At 49.6% G+C, this 23,529-nt stretch overlaps 1 protein-coding gene across 1 annotated transcript in view; it reads right to left on the bottom strand.

Moving 5' to 3' along the window:
• Window positions 1–22,830, bottom strand: part of LOC119957294 (vinexin-like) — a 75,376-nt gene extending 52,546 nt beyond the window's left edge. The window contains exons 1-3 of the mRNA XM_038785131.1: window positions 22,450–22,830; window positions 2,281–2,340; window positions 473–733 (exon numbers count right to left, since the gene is read on the bottom strand). Of these exons, the coding sequence (XP_038641059.1) occupies window positions 473–733; window positions 2,281–2,292 (273 nt within the window). The 5' untranslated portion in view covers window positions 2,293–2,340; window positions 22,450–22,830. The remainder of the gene's footprint in view (window positions 1–472; window positions 734–2,280; window positions 2,341–22,449) is intronic.
• Window positions 22,831–23,529: the final 699 nt, after the last annotated feature.

Below are 23,529 nucleotides of genomic sequence, written 5' to 3'. Positions count from 1 at the left end.
GTGAAGCAACTGTGCTAACCACTATGCTACCGTGCTGCCCATTGGAAGCAGTCCTCCACTGAGGGCAAGCCAGTGTTTCTCCATCGCGTCACACTTCTCTGCGTTCAATTTCACTCACCACCTGCCTGCCCAGTTCTCTATGCTGTCCACGTCCTGTCTCCGCCTGCACTATCTCCTCACAATACTTCCAGCTTTTGTTCTGCCCACAGGTTTTGAAATGTTTCCTGTAAACCAGGATCGAGGTGAATTGACATAGACCCGAAAGAGTGGAGGTCTTAACACCGGCCCCTTGGGAAACACAACTTTAAATATTCCCCCAGTTGAAACCAAACCATTACCCTCTGTTTCCTGTCACTCAGCCACTCCGTGTCACTACCGTCCCGTATATTCCTGAGCTCTAACCTTTCTCCTCGATATGTCAAGCCCGTGTTACACAGGGGCAAGCCACAGGTACTTATCCTGACTTCATTACCGGAGCAGGCTGGAACGGATCATTCCATCCATTGATGGTTGTTCCTGGGGTTAGGTGGAGCTCAGTGCTCAGCTGGTTCTGAAGGTGGGAAGGGATGAAGTCATTCAGTGTGGGAGGATTGATGGAGTCAGTGGGGGGAGCTGTCACAACTTCCACTGGTGGCGGGCTCTTCTTCCGGAATGTTCCACTTGGCTGTTCTGCTAGTTGGACACTGGTGTGCTTAGAAATCAGGAAGATTTTGGGCTGGTACATGGGACCATCCTGAGGGACAGAAAGAGGATGGAGAGAATGAGTGTTGACAGAGAGCACCTCCTGTGCCACAACCCATGGGGGGGGGACTTGTGAAACTGGTTCCAGGATGGGTACTGACCTTGGAAGAGGTTCACGAGTGCTGCGACCTATCATTGTCCTGGAGAACCAGGAATTAGAGATTATCTAATTATAGGCAGCTTAGGCAGCACAGTAGCATTGTGGATAGCACAATTGCTTCACAGCTCCAGGATCCCAGGTTCGATTCCGCCTTGGGTCACTGTCTGTGCGGAGTCTGCACATCCTCCCCGTGTGTGCGTGGGTTTACTCCGGGTGCTCCGGTTTCCTCCCACAGTCCAAAAATGTGCGGGTTAGGTGGATTGGCCGTGATAAATTGCCCCTAGTGTCCAAAATTGCCCTTAGTGTTGGTTGGGGTTACTGGGTTATGGGGATAGGGTTGACCTTGGGTAGGATGCTCTTTCCAAGAGCCGGTGCAGACTCGATGGGCTGAATGGCCTCCTTCTGCACTGTAAATTCTATCTATGTAAAATACTCTCAAGACAGCACTGAGGGAGTGCTGCACTCTCAGAGACTGTGAAAGGCACTATAGAAATGCAGAACCCTGGTGTGAGTAATGCAAGAATGTTTAAAATTTACTATTTTTCATTTTTCTTGACATGAATGATCAGAGATGTCGGGTAACCAGGTGAAAACATGCGGCTGGTTGGAGATGGTGGTGCATGCAATGAAACATCCCATGAAACATCCAACCACCGTTGAATACCTATAGTCGCAGGCTTGAGGGGCTGAATGGCCTCCTCCACTCTGTTCCTCGGTTGTCTGCGAGACCTTTGAAGGGGAGGTAGTAAATTTTACAGAGAGAGCCCAGGGAATGGGTCAGGCCAGAGGGATGGCAGGGTCTGGATGAGGACTGTGTCGAGGCAGTAGCATGGTTATCAGACAAGATAAATGAGCAAATGTTGTTTGCAAACTGGAAGCTTGTGTTTTCTAAGGGTGGTGGCAATGAGAGGGGATCGGAGTTCAGCAGTACGGAGCACTGAGAGGTGACACATCTCAATTCCAACAGTGATGGTGACAGGAGGAAAGCGCCATCGGATTAGGAAATTCAAACAAATAAATAGAGCAAAGATCAGAGGAGAGAGCAATGTCAAGGGACAGGAGAAAGTTACTGGAATGTCAAAGCTCATTCGCAGTGAGTGTGTGACACACGTGTGCTGAGAGACAGGGGTCAATGACTGACACATTTCAACTCAAACTGCAGACTGAGGTTGCAAACACAACAGTATTCCGCACAGGAAGCAGCTCTAGGAGAAATCACCAACGTTCAATCCTGGGGCTGGAAGTTGCCTTATTCATACAGGAGAATTAAAACAAACTCATCTTCATCAGTGTAGCATGACCTCGCTTAATAGGGTGGGGAGTGGGCCAAGGTTGGGTGCTCTTTCTGAGGGTCGGTGTAGATGGGCTGAATGGCCCCCTCCTGCACTGTACGGATTCTATGACTGTATAATCCTCGGGCACAAATTCCACTTACTTACCGTTCGCTCCATCCTGTGGGGAATGTTTGCTTCAGTTCCAGAACTCAGCTTCCTTCAGATCTGTACAGAGTAATGTTGAAGGGTTAAGTGTGAGAGCATGATAGCTAGTCACATGTCCCAGGTCCGTTAAATTGTTTCCCCTCTCGCGTCAACCCCCCCAAATCAGACACAGCAAAGGAAGCAAACAGCAGAAAGCCCAAAGCACCCAGGGCGACACACTGACTGCGGAGAAGATCTCGTTGCCAAACCCAGCCTCTGCTCGGTTGCTTCATCCCTGAGTCACTGCAGCTGGTGTAGTGTGAACCAGCAAAGCAACAGTGCCAGTGTCTCCAACATTGTTACCCTGTACCGAGAGGCTCGCTATCAGTGTCGTGGAAACATGTTTCACTGTTCAGCGGACACCAGTCAATGCGCGCACACATACACTATGAACATGCTCAGACATCTGGTGGAGGCTGTACATCTAACAGTTACCAGGCTGAATGTGTGCCGTTAGCAGTGAGATATATTCATCTGTCTCAGCGGGAGTGAACATCACAAACACCACCGCTGGATTTCCCTCTCCCGTGACCACGGCCCTCACACTCCAGTCAGGAGTGGGAGTAAGTCTAAGCCGAGAAACGCAGAGACCAGGAATATTGACACTGAGACCGGGAATACTGACCCAGTGTCTGGGAATAGTGACCGAGAGACGGGAATAGTGACCGAGACCCCGGGAATAGTGACCGAGAGACGGGAATAGTGACCGAGACCCCGGGAATAGTGACCGAGAGACGGGAATAGTGACCGAGAGACCAGGAATTTTCATGCTGAGATTGGGAATAGTGACCGAAAGAGCGGGAATAGTAATCCAGAGTCTGGCAATAGTGACCCAGAGACCAGGAATAGTGACCCACAGACCAGGAATAGTGACCAAGAGACTGGGAGGAGACACCGGGAATAGAGACCGAGAGACTGTGAATAGTGACTGAGAGACCGGGAATAGTGACCGAAGAGACCGGGAATAGTGACCGAAGAGACCGGGAATAGTGACCGAAGAGACCGGGAATAGAGACTGAGAGACCGGGAATAGAGACCGAGAGGCCGGGAATAGTGACCGAAGAGACCGGGAATAGAGACTGAGAGACTGGGAATAGTGACCGAGAGACCGGGACTAGTAATCCAGAGTCCGGCAATAGTGACCCAGAGACCAGGAATAGTGACCGAGAGACCGGGAATAGAGACCAAGAGACTAGAAATTGTGACCGAGACTCTGGGAATAGTAACCAAGACTGGGAATGGTGACCGAGACCGGGAAAGGTGAGCGAGACTCTGGAAATAGAGATCTGGGGACTAGGAATAGTGACAAAGGGACTGGGAATAGTGAAGCAGAGAATTGAAATCCCACCAATGCCGTTTGATTATTTGAATTTGCGGAATTAAGCTGGTCGGAGTAACTTGGTCCAGGATTTGGATCATCATCGGAACACAACCTCTTGATGGCGTCCTCTCGAGGAGATCTGCCTTCCCTGGATGGTCTGGGTCTCAATCTGATTTCTAACTGCCCTCTAATGCCACCTTGCCACCCATTCAGCCACGTACAGGGCAACACCGCCAACGTTACCAGGGATGCCCACAGAGAGAAAATTAATTTAGAAATCTCAAACCCTCCATTCTTCCCAATAATCCGCTCTGTGATTGGGATTCACAGAATAGGTTTGATGCCTCTGACTGACCACGCAGGGGTGTTAAGCTTAGAAATCCCCCGTTTCCAAGGCCACGGTGAAGAAACAGTGGGTGTTATTAGGGAGTGGGTGGAAGATTAGGTTGGGGGGATGGGTAGAATTGGGGAGGATTTACCTCAACAGTTCTCCAAAACCTAACATTCCCAGAGAAATGCTGCATCTTCCTCATGGCGAGCTGATGGTTATCGCCATGGTAACTCAATATGGAAGAGAGTGCAGAGAAGCATAGAAAATGGGAGCAGGAAGTGGCCATTCAACCCTTCCAGCCTACCCCGCCATTCATGGTGATCATGGCTGACCCCACCTTCCCTCCCATATCCTTTCATCCCCTTCACCCCAAGTGCTACATCTAACTGCTACTTGAAAAGTGTTTGGGCGTCAACTGCTTCCCGTGGCCCCGGATTCCACAGGTCACCCACTCTCTGGTTGAAGAAGTTTCCCCTCATCTCTGTCCCACAAGGTCTAGCCCGTATCTTCAGACTGTGACCCCTGACGCTGGATGCCCCCAGTTGGTGCACACACTAACTCTCTCACTCAGTCAACTCATCAACTACGGCCAACAAGAAAGTTTCTTCAGACCCTGCTCTCAAATCAATGTAGCTACAGAGATGGGAGAATGAATTACACAGCCTCTAACAGAGTACGCCCCATCCCCAGACAGAGGGATAATCCCACAAGTACTCCCTGTTCAATTGGGGAATTTGAAGGTCTCTGTTTACTCAGCATGTTATCACAGGACAGGGGGACACTGAGTGAGGGACAGCCTCTGGTTTTGATTCCACACCTTCCTGGGTAGGGCACCTAACAATTCTAAACGTGAAAATATCACTAAGATTAGCCATTCCAACATCCACTTACCCTCATAGCTTTCCCTGTTAGTTTATAGAATAGAAATTCCACAAAAAACAAATATGTAACTTCCAGAAAACATTTTTAGATCTGTTATATGCGAGCTCTTCATTTTTGGGACATGTAGGTTGTGAAAGGGGGTGACTTTTGCAGATTATAATCATTTAAAAAAGTTAGCCCTGTGGTGAATTTAATTAATAAGAGTCAGCACTGAGGAGGAACTGACGTAGATGTGAAGATGTGTGGCGATTGTGAGGATTGGGTTTTGCTAAATCAGGACCAAGAGGTTTATTATTACTTTGCAACGCTGAAACATTTTTATAATTAAATGAGTGGCTCAGTGTGATTATTGAGTTAGTGACTGACTGAATGTACAATTATTATACTTAGTAATGGATTAAGTTGCTGCTTTAGTTTAATCATTAATCTCTTTGCAAAGTGGAGTTGAAAAATCCATTTACGGCTTGCTGGAAATGACAGACTTGTTTGCTTCGACTAACGCTGAATAAAGTGCCTCAGATGTAAAATGAATAGTGTTTAAATGGTCCCAAACAGATACAGTTCATGTTAACATCGATCAACATAGTCTTTTAACAAGGTCCCCAGGAGCCAGCTGTACTTCTAATCACAGTGCCTCCAACATTGTACAAAGAGCACCCTACCTTACCCACCCTCACCCCCCCCCACTCAATCCCCGTAACCCTGCACATTGATCACGGTCAATCCACCTAACCTTGGGGGGAGGGAGGGGGGGGGGGGGGGAAGAGAAGTTAGAGAGATACTGAGCGGGAGTGTTCGGGACGCTAGCAAAGATTGTGGGGGTAGAGATCGGGCCGGACCCTACAAAGAACAAAGAAAATTACAGCACAGGAACAGGCCCTTCGGCCCTCCCAGCCTGCGCCGTTCCAGATCCTTTATCTAAACCTGTTGCCTATTTCCAAGGATCTACTTCCCTCTGTTCCCGCCCATTCATATACCTGTCTAGATGCTTCTTAAATGATGCTATCGTGCCTGCCTCTACCACCTCCGCTGGTAAAGCGTTCCAGGCACCCACCACCCTCTGCGTAAAAAACTTTCCACGCACATCTCCCTTAAACTTTCCCCCTCTCACCTTGAAATCATGACCCCTTGTAACTGACACTCCCACTCTTGGGAAAAGCCTGTTGCTGTCCACCCTGTCCATACCTCTCATAATTTTGTAGACCTCAATCAGGTCCCCCCTCAACCTCCGTCTTTCCAACGAAATCAATCCTAATCTACTCAACCTTTCTTCATAGCTAGCACCCTCCATACCAGGCAACATCCTGGTGAACCTCCTCTGCACCCTCTCCAAGGCATCCACATCCTTCTGGGAATGTGGCGACCAGAACTGCACGCAGTATTCCAAATGTGGCCGAACCAAAGTCCTATACAACTGTAACATGACCTGCTGACTCTTGTACTCAATACCCCGTCCGATGAAGGCAAGCATACTGTATGCCTTCTTGACCACTCTAACCTGCGTTGCCACCTTCATGGTACAATGGACCTGAACTCCCAGATCTCTCTGCACATCAATTTTCCCCAAGACCCTTCCATTGACCATATAGTCCGCTCTTGAATTTGATCTTCCAAAATGCATCACCTCGCATTTGCCTGGATTGAACTCGATCTGCCATTTCTCTGCCCAACTCTCCAATCTATCTATATTTTGCTGTATTCTCTGACAGTCCTCCTCGCTATCTGCAACTCCACCAATCTTAGTATCATCTGCAAACTTGCTAATCAGACCACCTATACCTTCCTCCAGGTCATTTATGTAGATCACAAACAACAGTGGTCCGAGCACAGATCCCTGTGGAACACCACTAGTCACCCTTCTCCATTTTGAGACACTCCCTTCCACCACTACTCTCTGTCTCCTGTTGCCCAGCCAGTTCTTTATCCATCTAGCTAGTACACCCTGAACCCCATACGACTTCACTTTTTCCATCAACCTGCCATGGGAAACCTTATCAAACGCCTTACTAAAGTCCATGGATACGACATCTACAGCCCTTCCCTCATCAATTAACTTTGTCACTTCCTCAAAGAATTCTATTAGGTTTGTAAGACATGACCTTCCCTGCACAAAACCATGCTGCCTATCACTGATAAGTCTATTTTCTTCCAGGTGTGAATAGATCCTATCCCTCAGTATCTTCTCCAACAGTTTGCCTACCACTGACGTCAAGCTCACAGGTCTATAATTCCCTGGATTTTCCCTGCTACCCTTCTTAAACAAAGGGACAACATTAGCAATTCTCCAGTCCTCCGGGACCTCACCCATGCTCAAGGATGCTGCAAAGATATCTGTTAAGGCCCCAGCTATTTCGACCCTCGCTTCCCTCAGTAACCTGGGATAGATCCCATCCGGTCCTGGGGACTTGTCCACCTTAATGTCTTTCAGAATACCCAAAACTTCCCCCTTCCGTATGACAACTTGACCGAGAGTATTTAAACATCCATCCCTAGCCTCAACATCCGTCTTGTCCCTCTCCTTTGTGAATACCGATGCAAAGTACTCATTAAGAATCTCACCCATTTCCTCTGAGTCCACGCATAAATTCCCTCTTTTGTCTTTAAGTGGGCCAATCCTTTCTATAGTTACCCTCTTGCTCCTTACATACGAATAAAATGCTTTGGGATTTTCCTTAACCCTGCTAGCCAAAGATATTTCATGACCCCTTTCAGCCCTCTTTAGTGCACGTTTGAGATTCGTCCTACTTTCCCGATATTCCTCCAAAGCTTCATCAGTTTTGAGTTGCCTCGATCCTATGTATGCTTCCTTTTTCATCTTAGCTAGTCTCACAATTTCACCCGTCATCCATGGTTCCCTAATCTTGCCATTTCTATCTTTCATTTTCACAGGGACATGTCTGTCCTGCACTCTAATCAACCTTTCCTTAAAAGACTTCCACATTTCAAATGTGGATTTACCCTTAAACAGCTGCTCCCAATCCACTTTCCCTAGCTCCTGCCGAATTTTGTTATACTCGGCCTTTCCCCAATTTAGCACTCTTCCTTTCGGACCCCTCTTGTCCTTGTCCATGAGTATTCTAAAACTTACGGAATTGTGATCGCTATTCCCAAAGTAATCACCGACTGAAACATCAACCACCTGGCCGGGATCATTCCCCAATACCAGGTCCAGCATGGCCCCTTCCCGAGATGGACTATTTACATACTGCTCTAAAAAACTCTCCTGGATGCTCCTTACAAACTGCTCCATCTACACCTCCAACACTACACGAATCCCATTCAATGTTGGGGAAGTTAAAATCTCCCATCACAACCACCCTATTGCTCCTACATTTTTCTATAATCTGTCTACATATTTGTACCTCTACTTCATGCTCGCTTTTGGGAGGCCTGTAGTAAAGACCCAACAACATTATTGCACACTTCCTATTTCTCAGCTCCACCCATATTGCCTCAGTGCTCGAATCCTCCATCATGCCCTCCTTAATCACAGCTGTGATATCATCTCTGATGAGTAATGCAACTCCTCCACCCCTTCTACCTCCCTCTCGGTGGCAATGTTGGAGCCCATGGAGAGGAGGAAGGACGATATCGTGGCCTTCGCCTCTCTGGTTGCCCAGCGAAGAATGCTGCTGGAATGGTGGTCGACAACAGCGCCAGGGGTTGGCGGCCTTGCCGGGTGGCCTGTATGACTTCCTCCGGTTGGAGAAGATTAAGTTTGAATTGAGGGGTTCAGTGGAGGGCTTTGAGGCAAGGTGGGAATTGTCCGTGACCATATTTGAGGAACTATTTGCCGCGGGGGGTGAAAAAGGAGAAAAACTTTTGGGGCAGCAGGGTAGCATGGTGGTTAGCATAAATGCTTCACAGCTCCAGGGTCCCAGGTTCGATTCCCGGCTGGGTCACTGTCTGTGCGGAGTCTGCACGTCCTCCCCGTGTCTGCGTGGGTTTCCTCCGGGTGCTCCGGTTTCCTCCCACAGTCCAAAGATGTGCGGGTTAGGTGGATTGGCCATGCTAAATTGCCCGTAGTGTCCTAATAAAAGTAAGGTTAGGGGGGGGGGGTTGTTGGGTTACGGGTATAGGGTGGATACGTGGGTTTGAGTAGGGTGATCATTGCTCGGCACAACATCGAGGGCCGAAGGGCCTGTTCTGTGCTGTACTGTTCTATGTTCTATGTTCTATGTAGACTGTAAAATTGAGAGTTGGGGAGAATGTTACCCAGATTATTTATGTTTTATATTTTTGAATATGTTTGGAATAAAATAATTTTTTTTAAAAACCCGTCCACACTATATATTATTGGGTATGAATTTCACAGTATTAAAAATGTCTTCCAGGAATAATACTGTGGCATTAAAAAGGTCATGCCATGGTTTTCAGGAGTAATATTAATCATATCAAGGTTAACATTGTGTCAGACAGGGTTAATTCTGTGTAGTACTGGTTTAATATTCCAGGTTTAATAGAGTACTTCAGTTTTAAGACAATGTCTGAATACTGCACATTCCAGAATTAATACAGGCTCTTGTGTGAGTGAGAGTGGCTGACACACTGTATTCAACAAGTTAATGTGTTGTGCACAGTTTCTCCAGGAGCCTCATTCGTTCCCTCAAGCTGCCACTGGTTGGATCCGGGAATTGTGTGCAGCTTTCCAAATGGCCAATATTACTCATTCTTTTCCATAACTCGGAGCCAAGCCTTGTTGCTAACGGACTGTGCAATCTTGGAAACAGCAGTGGGTGGGCTGATGCAAGACTGAGTTTTGTTACTGTGCTCTCGGTCCCCTGTCCAGCTCGGAGGCGGGTGGGCAGAAACAACGATAGAATTTACATTTCGACAGAACCTTTCCCAACCTCAGGCATTAGTCTCAAAATTCTTTAGTCAGTGAAGTGCTTTTAAAAGCACAGTCAGGGTTTGAACGTAGGAAATGCAGCAGTCATCAGTGCACAGCAAGCTCCCACACACAGCAGTCAAATAATGATCAGATAATTAGGGTTTTAGTGATGGTGGCTGGGAGGGAATAGAATAAACACCCCAAATCTTCTTCAAAATAGTGCCAGACTGACCCTCTGACAGTGCGGCACTCCCTCAGTACTGACCCTCTGACAGTGCGGCACTCCCTCAGTACTGACCCTCTGATAGTGCGGCACTCCCTCAGTACTGACCCTCTGACAGTGCGGCACTCCCTCAGTACTGACCCTCTGACAGTGCGCACTCCCTCAGTACTGACCCTCTGATAGTGCGGCACTCCCTCAGTACTGACCCTCTGACAGTGCGGCACTCCCTCAGTACTGACCCTCTGACAGTGCGGCACTCCCTCAGTACTGACCCTCTGACAGTGCAGCGCTCCCTCAGTACTGACCCTCTGACAGTGCGGCACTCCCTCAGTACTGACCCTCTGACAGTGCGGCACTCCCTCAGTACTGACCCTCTGACAGTGCAGCACTCCCTCAGTACTGACCCTCTGACAGTGCGGCACTCCCTCAGTACTGACCCTCTGACAGTGCGGCACTCCCTCAGTACTGACCCTCTGACAGTGCAGCACTCCCTCAGTACTGACCCTCTGACAGTGTTGCACTCCCTCAGTACTGACCCTCTGACAGTGCGGCACTCCCTCAGTACTGACCCTCTGACAGTGCGGCACTCCCTCAGTACTGACCCTCTGACAGTGCAGCACTCCCTCAGTACTGACCCTCTGACAGTGCGGCACTTCCTCAGTACTGACCATCTGACAGTGTGGCACTCCCTCAGTACTGACCCTCTGACAGTGCAGCACTCCCTCAGTACTGACCCTCTGACAGTGCAGCACTCCCTCAGTACTGACCCTCTGACAGTGCGGCACTCCCTCAGTACTGACCCTCTGACAGTGCGGCACTCCCTCAGTACCGACCCTCTGACAGTGCGGCACTCCCTCAGTACTGACCCTCTGACAGTGCGGCACTCCCTCAGTACTGACCCTCTGACAGTTCAGTACTCCTTCAGTACTGACCCTCTGACATTGCAGCATTCCTTCAGTACTGACCCTCTGACAGTGCAGCGCTCCCTCAGTACTGACCCTCTGACAGTGCAGCACTCCCTCATTACTGACCCTCTGACAGTGCAGCGCTCCCTCAGTACTGACCCTCTGACAGTACAAAACTCCCTCAGTACTGACCCTCCCACAGTGCGGCACTCCCTCAGTACTGACCCTCTGACAGTGCAGCGCTCCCTCAGTACTGACCCTCTGACAGTGCGGCACTCCCTCAGTACTGACCCTCTGACAGTGCGGCACTCTCTCAAAACTCACCCTCTGACAGTGCGGCACTCTCTCAGTACTGACCCTCTGACAGTGCGGCACTCCCTCAGTACTGACCCTCTGACGGTGCAGCACTCACTCAGCACTGACCCTCTGACAGTGCGGCACTCCCTCAGTACTGACCCTGTGACAGTGCAGCACTCCCTCAGTACTGACCCTCTGACAGTGCGGCACTCCCTCAGTACAGACACTCTTACAGTGCGGCACTCCCTCAGTACTGACCCTCTGACAGTCCAGCTCTCCCTCAGTACTGACCCTCTGACAGTCCAGCTCTCCCTCAGTACTGACCCTCTGACAGTGCGGCACTCCCTCAGTGCTGACCCTCTGACAGAGCGGCAGCCCCTCAGTACTGACCCTCTGACAGTGCGGCACTCCCTTAGTACTGACCCTCTGACAGTGCGGCACTCCCTCAGTACTGACCCTCTGACAGTGCAGCACTCCCTCAGTACTGACCCTGACAGTGGTCACTCCCTCAGTACTGACCCTCTGACAGTGCGGCACTCCCTCAGTCCTGACCCTCTGACAGTGCGGCACTCCCTCAGTACTGACCCTCTGACAGTGCAGCACTCCCTCAGTACTGACCCTCTGACAGTGCGGCACTCTCTCAGTACTGACCCTCTGACAGTGCGGCACTCTCTCAGTACTGACCCTCTGACAGTCCAGCTCTCCCTCAGTACTGACCCTCTGACAGTGCAGCACTCCCTCAGCACTGACCCTCTGACAGTGCGGCACTCCCTCAGTACTGACCCTCTGACAGTGCGGCACTCTCTCAGTACTGACCCTCTGACAGTCCAGCTCTCCCTCAGTACTGACCCTGTGACAGTGCGGCACTCCCTCAGTACTGACCCTCTGACAGTGCAACACTCCCTCAGTACTGACCCTCTGACAGTGCGGCACTCCCTCAGTACTGACCCTCTGACAGTGCGGCACTCCCTCAGTACTGACCCTCTGACAGTGCGGCACTCCCTCAGTACTGACCCTCTGATAGTACGGGGCTCCCTCAGTACTGACCCTCTGACAGTGCGGCACTCCCTCAGTACTGACCCTCTGACAGTGCGGCACTCCCTCAGTACTGACACTCTGACAGTGCGGCACTCCCTCAGTACTGACCCTCTGACAGTGCAGCACTCCCTCAGTACTGACCCTCTGACAGTGCGGCACTCCCTCAGTACTGACCCTCTGACAGTGCGGCACTTCCTCAGTACTGACCCTCTGACAGTGCAGCACTCCCTCAGTACTGACACTCTGACAGTGCAGCACTCCCTCAGTACTGACCCTCTGACAGTGCAGGACTCCCTCAGTACTGACCCTCTGACAGTGCAGCACTCCCTCAGTACTGACACTCTGACAGTGCGGCACTCCCTCAGTACTGACACTCTGACAGTGCAGCACTCCCTCAGTACTGACCCTCTGACAGTGCAGCACTCCCTCAGTACTGACACTCTGACAGTGCGGCACTCCCTCAGTACTGACACTCTGACAGTGCAGCACTCCCTCAGTACTGACCCTCTGACAGTGCAGCACTCCCTCAGTACTGACCCTCTGACAGTGCAGCACTCCCTCAGTACTGACCCTCTGACAGTGCAGCACTCCCTCAGTACTGACCCTCTGACAGTGCAGGCCTCTCTCAATAATACACTGGGAGTATCAGTCTAGAATATGTGGTTAAGTTTCTTAAAAGACTTTAGCCACAAATGTGGGACGAAGATAAGATTAGTTTTGATCATTATACCTGACAAAGTTAATTAGCTACAACTGACCACAATCCCGAAACCCTTTTGGGAGGTGGATCAACCAGTAATTTGACAACAGCAATTTGAAATGAAAATCGCTTATTGTCACAAGTAGGCTTCAATGAAGTTACTGCGAAAAGCCCCCTAGTCGCCACATTCCGGCGCCTGTTCGGGGAGGCTGGTACGGGAATCGAACCGTGCTGCTGGCCTGCTTGGTCTGCTTTAAAAGCCAGCGATTTAGCTTGGTGAGCTAAACCAGCCCCTTGGTGATTAGCTCAGGTTGTTGTACCCAGTGAACCTAAATGTGGCCTCAGCCACAGACCACATCAATTATCTCATAAACTAGGTAACTAATCAACCAATTAACTTATCACCATTCCACTGCCCACTTGCCGCTGATACCACACAAAGGTTTTTTGTAAAAGGGGAACCTGTAGATGTGGTGTCCTTGGATTTTCGAAAGGCATTTGATAAGTGCCACTTCAAAGGTTACCACACAAGATAAGAGCTCATGGTGTTGGGGGTGACATTCTGCAAGATGAGAGATATAAGGGAAAAACAGCAATTTATACTTTGAGAGTAATGTGCTGATTTGTTGGCAACAAGATTCTGATTGGTCAAAGTGTTGCCATGGAGAATGCACCAGGTGACTGTCAGTCAATTGGCAAGTATTTGAAATTTGAAACAGATAGTTTGAGCATGATTGGTCATGGCATTGTTCTGAGGAATGCGTCAGTGAATGGCTGTCACTTCAGGTGCAATGTGTAGAACATGTTCTTTCTGTCTGGGAGGAACAGTATTGAAAGTGTCCAGTCTACCTCAGGCTAACCTGGAAGGGCAGGATATCTCAATAATTTGAGCGCAGATCAAGCCAGCTGTTTCACCAACAGGATGCTGGCGTCAAGTCAAAGACTTTCTGCCGATCACGCAAAAGGCTAATGTGATATATGAAATTCCATGCCAGTATGTAAGCTGATGGGCGGCACGGTAGCACAGTGGTTAGCACTGTTGCTTCACAGCGCCAGGGTCTCGGGTTCAATTCCCGCTTGGGTCACTGTCTGTGCGGAGTCTGCACGTTCTCCCCGTGTCTGCGTGGGTTTCCACCGGGTGCTCCGGTTTCCTCCCACAAGTCCCGAAATACGTGCTTGTTAGGTGAATTGGATATTCTGAATTCTCCCTCTGTGTACCCGAACAGGCGCCGGAATGTGGCGACTAGGGGCTTTTCAGTTATTTCATTGCAGTGTTAACAAAGGCCTACTTGTGACACTAATAAAGATTATTATTATGTATGTCTGAAAGACTGGCAGATTGCATCAAACAGCATGTCCCTGTCGCTGTACGTATAGGACAAGGAACGCACTGTACCCAACCAGCCTGAGCATGCAAAACTCAAAACACACTGTCCGACATTTGATGTGATTGAGTGATTAGACAACATTCTTTAAACAATCCCTCAGAGGGGCAGCACGGTGGTGCAGTGGGTTAGCCCTGCTGCCTCACGGCGCCGAGGTCCCAGGTTCGATCCCGGCTCTGGGTCACTGTCCGTGTGGAGTTTGCACATTCTCCCCGTGTTTGCGTGGGTTTCGCCCCCACAACCCAAAGATGTGCCGGGTAGGTGGATTGAACACGCTAAAATTGCCCCTTAATTGAAAAAAATGAATTGGGAACTATAAAAAATTTTTAAAAACAAAATAAAAATAATCCCTCAGTGTGCCACGTTTTACACTGATAACCGATTTAAGATGGTCAGTCGGGCTCACAGTGTGGCACACCTGCGTGTTCTGGAAGCTACATATATTAATACCCAGGGCCCTGTCCTTTGCAGACAGATAGAACATGTTCACATTGTGCCTGTTTCAGCTCAACAAATAAGTGACAACCATTCACTAACTCATTCTTCAAAACACTACCTTGACCAATCAGGGTCAAGCTGGGTGCTTGGCAGTTAATTGTCAGTCACCTGGTGCATCCTTCCTGGTAATGTCTCTGCCAATCAGAGTCTACTTGCTAACCAATCATACAGCATAAAATGACATTTTCTCCTGATATCAGTATTCTCGCAAAATATCCTGATGAGTTCAAGATCGAAAGCTTCGACATTTCCCTTTTTTCAGCAATACTTAAATTCTGTCCTACCTAATTACTATTTGCATTCCTGGAAAGAAAGCAGTCCCCTACCCCCCACACCCACCAACCAGAACTTCTCAATTCAATACCTGCCTGTATTCACTCCTGGGTATTTGTTGTTCTGTGTCTAAAACTCCCCAAGGTACTACCCACCCTCCCCCAATTCGATTCCAGTCTGTAACTTGCTGCTAAACACTCTCTTGTTAGCTCAGGGTTAAAGCAGACACTGCCAGTTCACTGGGATGGTGTGTCAATTCAATGTGGTGCTGCTGTAGCTCGAGAGATCAGTGACTCACTCTCAGTTCCTGTGCAGCCCTCGGTTCTGTTCCTGGCAACAACTCCAGCCGAACTTCAGAAAGTGTCAAGTCCCCCCCCCCCCCCCCCCCTCCCGCGCCCCCACTCCACAGCCAGGAGTGCGATTGAAAATAAGGGAGTTCCTCGTGCACTTTGCCCCTCAGTCCCCGGCACTGCTATTGGGAGGTGGGGGCAGGAAGGAGAGACAGAATTGAGCAAAGGGTTGGAATGTAATTCATGGTTTGCCTGTAGCTGCATAATTGGCTTTATTGTGAGGGAATCACGTGAGCTGCATGCAGAGTCTCCTTAAAGAAAGACCACTGGGTTTAATATTTACACAGGCCTCACTGCATTGAATGTGACATCAGTTGTGGCAGGAAGCGAGAGCAGAAGGAGGGAGTGGAGGTGGGTGGCACTGTGAATGGAGTGGGGACAGAGGGAGAGTTGTGCGAGTGTAATGGTGAGGGGGATAGATGAGTGGGACAGGCAAGCAGGTGGAAATGGGTCAGTGGTGAGGAACAAACAGGGATTCTCCTGCTCCTGATTCCGACTGGAATGCACTCTGGTGAAGACATCATTGGACGTCCGATATGCCGCCTCTCTACAAGGCTTGATATCCATTATCAAGGCGTTTGATGGTGGCTGTATGAGCAGGGGGATTGGGGAGAACCAAATGTTTTTTTACAACAATCGACAATAGTTTCATGGTTGTCAGAGCTTCAATTTGAGAAAACAAAATCATCTTTGTGGAACAGGTTAAACGGAGCGGGCAGAGATTGACTCTCTCTCCTGTCCCACCGGTGTTGTGTTCTCAATGTCACATCCAAAAAAGTGTCAGTCACAGCTTGGTGGACTCCACATCTTGTTGGTCCAAGTCCCATTAAAGACATGTGACCGCAGAACGCAAATGGATACTTGTACATTTAGCACTGATGGAGCACCGCACTGTCGGAGGGGAGGGATTGAGGGAGTGCCGCAATGTCAGAGGGATTGAGGGAGCGCTGCAATGTCAGAGGGATTGAGGGAGAGCTGCACTGTCAGAGGGATTTAGGGAGTGCTGCACTGTCAGAGGGGAGGGATTGAGGGAGTGCTGCAATATCAGAGGGATTGAGGGAGTGCTGCACTGTCGGAGGGGAGGGATTGAGGGAACGCTGCACTGTCAGAGGGATTGAGGGAGCGCTGCACTGTCAGAGGGATTGAGGGAGCGCTGCACTGTCAGAGGGATTGAGGGAGTGCTGCAATGTCAGAGGGATTGAGGGAGCGCTGCAATGTCAGAGGGATTGAGGGAGAGCTGCACTGTCAGAGGGATTTAGGGAGTGCTGCACTGTCAGAGGGGAGGGATTGAGGGAGTGCTGCAATATCAGAGGGATTGAGGGAGAGCTGCACTGTCAGAGGGATTTAGGGAGTGCTGCACTGTCAGAGGGATTGAGGGAGGGCTGCACTGTCAGAGGGATTGAGGGAGGGCTGCACTGTCAGAGGGATTGAGGGAGCGCTGCACTGTCAGAGGGATTGAGGGAGGGCTGCACTGTCAGAGGGATTGAGGGAGGGCTGCACTGTCAGAGGGATTGAGGGAGTGCTACACTGTCGGAGGGGAGGAATTGAGGGAGCGCTGCACTGTCAGAGGGGAGGGATTGAGGGAGTGCTGCAATGTCAGAGGGATTGAGGGAGTGCTGCACTGTCGGAGGTGAGGAATTGAGGGAGTGCTGCAATGTCAGAGGGATTGAGGGAGTGCTGCACTGTCGGAGGGGAGGAATTGAGGGAGCGCTGCACTGTCAGAAGGGAGGGATTGAGGGAGTGCTGCACTGTCAGAGGGATTGAGAGAGTGCTGCAATGTCAGAGGAATTGAGGGAGCGCTGCAATGTCAGAGGGATTGAGGGAGAGCTGCACTGTCAGAGGGATTGAGGGAGTGCTGCACTGTCAGAGGGATTGAGGGAGCGCTGCACTGTCAGAGGGATTGAGGGAGCGCTGCAATGTCAGAGGGATTGAGGGAGTGCTGCACTGTCAGAGGGGAGGGATTGAGGGAGCACCTCTGTCAGGGGGATTGAGGGAGCACTGCACTGTCAGAGGGACTGAGGGAGTGCTGCACTGTCAGAGGGATTGAGGGAGTGCTGCACTGTCAGAGGGATTGAGGGAGTGCTGCACTGTCAGAGGGATTGAGGGAACGCTGCACTGTCAGAGTGATTGAGGGAGTGCTGCACTGTCAGAGGGATTGAGGGAGTGCTGCACTGTCAGAGGGATTGAGGGAGTGCTGCACTGTCAGAGGGATTGAGGGAGTGCTGCACTGTCAGAGGGATTGAGGGAGTGCTGCACTGTCAGAGGGATTGAGGGAGTGCTGCACTGTCAGAGGTTTTGCTTGTTGGATTGAGGGATGGCCCAGCTTCTCTTAGATGAGTGTAAAGTCCCCCATGGCCATATGGCGAAGAGGAGGAGAGTTATCGCTGGTGTGCTGGCCAATATTTAACCTAAAGCAACATAATTAAAACAGATAATCTGACCAAAATCACAATGCTGTGATCTGGGATTGTACTTGGTGTAAATTGGTTGCCATTTTTAACTAGTTAATGGCACGTGGATGTTGCCAGTGACCCAGTATCTATTGCCCATCCCTAATTGTCTTTGAGGTGCAGTTATGGGTCATCCACATTGCTGTGGGTCTGGAGTCACATGTAGGCCAGACCGGGTAAGGACGGCAGATTTCCTTCCCGAAAGGACATTAGTAAACCAGATGGAGTTTTACGACAATCGACAATGGTTTCATAGTCACCATTAGACTTAATTCCAGATTTATTGAATTCAAATATCTTCTTCTGCTGTGGTGGGATTCAAACCCGGGTACCCAGAACTTTCCCTGGGTCTCTGGATTACCAGTCCAGTCACAATACAACTACACCACCGCCTCCCACTTTTCTTCATTCTCACATTTCCCAAGTAGTTCAGTTGTCTGTCAATGACACTGGGACACCTTACAGGTGTGAATGACGGGGGGTGGGGGGGGACTCTGTTTATTCTTCAGAAGCCATCAGTTAGAATCGGGATCCGTCAGTGTCACCTGCAAATTCACTCCAATGAAATCTGTTTGCACCCAGAGTTGAAACAGGCTCGAGATTCACTAACCCAGTTTATAAATCCACTCCACAATTATTTCAGTCGATGCCCTCGCTGTCTGGGATGCCGTGACAACATTGCCTCAATGGACATTTTTGCCAAATACTCACACAAACATGCAGCGTACATGCTCAAATGCAAATAAAAGCATGCAAACGAGGAAACACATACAAACCCAGACAACAATGGACACATGCATGGATGCATACTAATGAGCGTCCACTGAATCCTGCACAAATCCACATGCAAACACATGTGCACACAAAGCAGGGACGCATACCAGTGAATGTACAAGCATGCACACAGATGTACATGCACAAATCTCATTGCACATACATGTACATGTCCACATCATTCAAGCAGACGCACAAACTCAGAAGCATGTGAAAAAGCACGTGCAGTTGAACATGCGCGCGTACACAAATATTACACATGCACAAACTCAGACTGACATATGAACAGTCATGCACATGTGAAGTACACACCGCACACACCACTAACATGCACACAAACATATGCACAGCTAAAAATAGAAGTGGATTTACACACAAGCATGATTGCACAAACATGCACACAGACACACCACTGCACAGACAAAAACAAATGTACATAGCCATACATGCACATATGTACACAATGTATATATACACAGACTGACATCCTTACACACATCTGTATAAACAAAGACATTTCCACCGACTGTGAGATAGTCACACACATTCAGATGCACTGAAACAAGACTGACACCGAGACACAGACCGAGACACAGACTGACACCGAGCCACAGACCGAGACACAGACCGAGACACAGACTGACACCGAGACACAGACTGACAATGAGACACAGACAATGGGACACATTGCTGAGACACTGACTGACTGACACACACACTGACTGACACACACTGACTGACACACACACTGACTGACACACACACTGACTGACACACTGACTGAAACACACACCACACTGACACACACACACACACACACCGACACACACACACAGACACACACACTGACACGCACACCGACACACACACACACCGCACACACTGACACACACACTGACACACACTGACACACACACTGACACACACACACACACTGACACACACACACACACTGACACACACACACACACACTGACACACACACACACACTGACACACACACACTGACACACACACTGACTGACTGACACACACACACTGACTGACACACACTGACTGACACACACTGACTGACACACACTGACTGACACACACTGACTGACTGACACACACTGACTGACTGACACACTGACTGACACACACTGACTGACTGACACACACTGACTGACACACACTGACTGACTGACACACACTGACTGACACACACTGACTGACTGACACACACTGACTGACTGATACACACTGACTGACACACACTGACTGACACACACTGACTGACACACACTGACTGATACACACTGACTGACACACACTGACTGACACACACTGACTGACACACACTGACTGACATACACTGACTGACACACACACTGACTGATACACACTGACTGACACACACACTGACTGATACACACTGACTGACACACACTGACTGATACACACTGACTGACACACACTGACTGACACACACTGACTGACACACACTGACTGACTGACACACACTGACTGACTGACACACACTGACTGACACACACTGACTGACACACACTGACTGACTGACACACTGACTGACACACACTGACTGACACACACTGATTGACACACACTGACTGACACACTGACTGACACACACTGACTGACTGACACACACTGACTGACTGACACACACTGACTGACTGACACACACTGACTGACTGACACACACTGACTGACTGACACACACTGACTGACACACACACTGACTGATACACACTGACTGACACACACTGACTGACACACACTGACTGACACACACTGACTGACTGACACACACTGACTGACTGACACACACTGACTGACACACACTGACTGACACACACTGATTGACACACACTGACTGACTGACACACACTGACTGACTGACACACACTGACTGACTGACACACACTGACTGACTGACACACACACTGACTGACACACACTGACTGACACACACTGACTGACTGACACACATTGACTGACTGACACACACTGACTGACACACACTGACTGACTGACACACACACACACTGACTGACACACACTGACTGACACACACACTGACTGACACACACTGACTGACACACACTGACTGACTGACACACACTGACTGACACACACTGACTGACTGACACACACTGACTGACACACACTGACTGACACACACTGACTGACTGACACACACTGACTGACACACACTGACTGACTGACACACACACACTGACTGACACACACTGACTGACACACACTGACTGACACTCACTGACTGACACTCACTGACTGACACTCACTGACTGACACTCACTGACTGACTGACACACACACACACTGACTGATACACACTGACTGACACACACACTGACTGACTGACACACACTGACTGACACACACTGACACACACACTGACTGATACACACTGACTGACTGACACACACTAACTGACTGACACACACTGACTGACACACACTGACACACACACTGACTGATACACACACTGACTGACACACACTGACTGATACACACTGACTGACACACACTGACTGACTGACACACTGACTGACACACACTGACACACACACTGACACACACACTGACACACACACTGACTGACTGACACACACTGACTGACTGACACACACTGACTGACACACTGACTGACACACACTGACTGACTGACACACACTGACTGACTGACACACACTGACTGACACACACTGACTGACACACACTGACTGACTGACACACACTGACTGACACACACTGACTGACACACACTGACTGACTGACTGACACACACACACTGACTGACACACACTGACTGACACACACTGACTGACTGACACATACTGACTGACTGACACACACTGACTGACACACACTGACTGACTGACACACACTGACTGACACACACTGACACACACACTGACTGATACACACTGACTGACTGACACACACACACTGACTGACACACACTGACTGACACACACTGACTGACACACACTGACTGACACACACTGACTGACACACACTGACTGACTGACACACACACTGACTGACACACACTGACACACACTGACTGACTGACACACACACACTGACTGACACACACTGACTGACACACACTGACTGACACACACTGACTGACACACACACACTGACTGACACACACACACTGACACACACACACACACACACTGACACACACACTGACTGACACACACACTGACTGACACACACACTGACTGACACACACACTGACTGACACACACACTGACTGACTGACACAGACTGACTGACACACACACTGACTGACACACACACTGACACACACACTGACTGACACACACACACTGACTGACACACACACTGACTGACTGACACACACACTGACTGACTGACACACACTGACTGACACACACACTGACTGACACACACACTGACTGACTGACACAGACTGACTGACACACACACTGACTGACACACACACTGACTGACACACACACTGACTGACTGACACAGACTGACTGACACACACACTGACTGACACACACACTGACTGACACACTGACACACACACTGACACACACACTGACTGACACAGACTGACTGACACAGACTGATACACACTCTGCCTGACACACACAGACTGACTGACACACATTCAGACACTAAGTAATATGCAGCGACAGTACAGCTTGATGTTTGATCAGACACCGTGTGTTCACTAGATTCACACAAAGCTACTGGAAACAGCTCAGAAATGGTTCCTGACAAATACAATCTGTCACAAAGCAGCTGTGAAAAGCAGAAAGACATTTCCTCTGGATAAGAATGAAGTTTAAAAATGAACTTACTGTTGACTTGGCCGTGTTTCAGATGTTCCGATGGGCACTGCAGTTGGGGACTGAGTGACTCTCCCTCTCTCGTCACCAGCTGGTCTAAAGTCCTCTTCTCAAGTTCAGGATTTGACTGGAACTATTTCCTGTTGCTCGTGAAGGTCAGTGAGTGTGTGAGTGGACGTGAGTGTGTAAAACACATCCCATCCGTAGCAACAAGCGAGAGCACACACAGAGGCTCGGGGAGCTATTTGCATACAATCTGGCCCATGTTCAGGGCAAGGAGCTGGACGTTAACTCACTCTGTGCCTCTCAGGGTGCAGCAGGCATGGGCTACTCCTCCAGATTATCCTGGGTCTGCGACCTCTCCATTCAGTTAGGGTTCAGTCAGGCTCTCTGGACTGCACGAAGGACTCCCATTCACTGTGAGATCAGCACTACAGCATCAGTGAGTCTCCTACACCAGAGAGGGCATCAGCTTCCTGACAGCAAAACGTCAGTGGGCTTCATTTCCCATTTGTGAAAACACAAAGCAAGAGAACTCACACCAACCACTTTCCCAGGCACAGAGGACTGCCTCTGGGAGTTTCAGTACAACAGGCACAAAACCATGCTGGACCGAGCTCTCCTGTTCGCACTGGATAGGGGTCCCTGGCTCCGCTTCCGCACTGGACACAAACCCATAAGACATAGAAGCAGAATTAGGCCACTCGGCCCATCGAGTCTGCTCCGCCATTCAATCATGGCTGATATTTTTCTCATCAACATTCTCCTGCCTTCTCCCCATAACCCCTGATCCTCTTATTAATCAAGATCCTCAGGCAGCACGGTGGCACAGTGGTTGGCACTTCTGCCTCACGGCGCCGAAGTCCCAGGTTCGATCCCGGCTCTGGGTCACTGTCCGTGTGGAGTTTGCACATTCTCCCCGTGTTTGCATTGGTTTCGCCCCCACAACCCAAAGATGTGCCGGGTAGGTGGATTGGCCACGCTAAATTGCCCTTTAATTGGAAAAAATGAATTGGGGACTCTAAATTAAAAAACAAAAATTAATCAAGAACCTATCTACCTCTGTCTTAAAGTCCACAGCCTTCTGCGGCA

Source organism: Scyliorhinus canicula, chromosome 26, assembly GCF_902713615.1.
Source record: "Scyliorhinus canicula chromosome 26, sScyCan1.1, whole genome shotgun sequence".
NCBI lineage: Eukaryota > Metazoa > Chordata > Chondrichthyes > Carcharhiniformes > Scyliorhinidae > Scyliorhinus > Scyliorhinus canicula.
The sequence above is the reverse complement of the archived record's forward strand: the minus strand, read 5'-3'. Positions and strand labels throughout refer to the sequence as shown.